Genomic DNA, 1846 nt, shown 5'->3' on the forward strand with positions numbered 1-1846 from the left:
GCATGAGGCCCAATGTGTCCTAATTTACAACATAACTGAGTTAATACAAAAGACAAACTAGAAGATGGTCATACAAAATGTGAAAATGGTGTTGGAAACAATAAAAAATGTAATTAAAAAAAACATTACTATTATAAAAATGAAACTTGCATCTTATTTTATGTTACATGAACATATTAACATTCAAATACTGAACATGTATGGCAGGCCATTTCAAAATAAAATTTGCTTTTGTTCTGACTAGTCACAATTCCAATAAAAGAAATCTTAAATTGCATCATTATTCGATATCTTAAGTGTATTTTTAGATATCACAAAGATTTACCTATTGCAAATTAAATTGCAGATATCTTGAATGCAACTAACAACTAGGCTAAAGTACATTAAAGATATTCAGAACTGTATTTTTGACTAAATTCCTTTTTAGGTATCTTGAGTTGTTCTTCTGACTTGTCAGAATGCCAATACGGATACTTGAAATGACCATTTAGGATAGTCAAAATCTAGTTGTTTCTAGTCAAAACTCTTTTTAGCTACCTAGAATGTATTTAAAGATATTCAGACAAAGTGGATTTTATGTTTAAATGGCCTGCCATACAGGTGTAGTCTACAGACTGATTGACTGACTGCGCTTATTAATTACCCAGATGGAATTAGAAGTTGTTCCCTCCAAACGCGTATAATTTAGAGTAAATGTTAATCGTTCAGTTCCATTACACTGTGTTCCTGTTAATGATATGAACCTGAATTGACTGAATATCAAACTGATGATATTTTGATTTTAATATCAATCCTAGAGTATAATGTTCTGTTATTGGTGGTATTGATATTTCAGTATTGAGCTGCATATCACTAATAAATTCATAAGCAATGACTGATTTTCAGATTTTTTTTACTGTTGGTTTTAAGTTTTTCAGTGACCATTTATTCTTTTATTTAATGAACAAGTGGAAACAAATGGATCTGTGTCTTTAAATTGCTGATGTTGACACATTGCACACAGTGGAAATATTTCTCACCTATGTGTGTCTCACATGTCTCTGCAGTGCTTCCAGCAACAGCTACGCCATCGACAACAAAATTGAGCAGGCCATGGTGAGTGTGTCTTTTTTTTCCAKACTTTATTCATTTCTTTCAACATTTTCAACAAGAAAAACTAAACGAAAACAACCTCAAATCCTTGTCGAACAACGTTTCATATGAGTWCACATTGTTGTTTCATATTTCTTTAACAAAGTGACTTTTATCTCTTAAACATAAACATTGAACTGGCATTTTTGACATCACTCTCCAGATTGTTCTATAATCTTCTTCCTTGTACATCGCTCCCTCAAACTAGTTTCAAATCCAGGTTTCACAAACATCTCTACCCCTTTCAGATTATAACAACTTTCTCTCTTAACAAAATTTAATTGATTGTTTAAAGGTAACATACATTTGTGAGCCTTATACATAACCTGTAAAATATTATAATCAACCAACTCATAGAACTTAAGAATTTCAACTGGTAAAATAATATATTTAATGGGTGACTGTAGTGTTTTCACTATTTAATCGTAAACTCATCTAACTGGAATGGGCTGGTCTGGAAGATTTGGGGGGTGTAAAGCACCTCATTTGGATTTGAAAACAGCCTTGAAACGAGTTGATCTGAGACACACCTCAGAAAAGGGATGAAAAGGGGGCTTGTGGAGTTACAATAAGGAAGAAGTCAGACCAAAGCATCGTAGTTCCACTTTATGATTTAAATGTGAAAAGGAAGGATTTAAAAGCTTGAAACGTATCCTTTATGGTGTGTGTGTGTGTGTGTGTGTGTGTGTGTGTGTGTAGGGGGGTGTCTATATCA

The 1846-nt window shown here is 32.8% G+C and overlaps 1 protein-coding gene across 1 annotated transcript in view; it reads left to right on the forward strand.

Annotated features, from left to right (window-relative positions):
- The window catches only part of zgc:153012 (TSC22 domain family protein 4), an 18814-nt gene that overhangs the window by 15753 nt on the left and 1215 nt on the right, over nucleotides 1–1846 (forward strand). The window contains exon 4 of the mRNA XM_014027805.1: nucleotides 1047–1095. Coding sequence (XP_013883259.1) covers nucleotides 1047–1095 — 49 coding nt within the window. The remainder of the gene's footprint in view (nucleotides 1–1046; nucleotides 1096–1846) is intronic.

The sequence above is a fragment of the Austrofundulus limnaeus genome, unplaced genomic scaffold (assembly GCF_001266775.1).
Source record: "Austrofundulus limnaeus strain Quisiro unplaced genomic scaffold, Austrofundulus_limnaeus-1.0 Scaffold685, whole genome shotgun sequence".
NCBI lineage: Eukaryota > Metazoa > Chordata > Actinopteri > Cyprinodontiformes > Rivulidae > Austrofundulus > Austrofundulus limnaeus.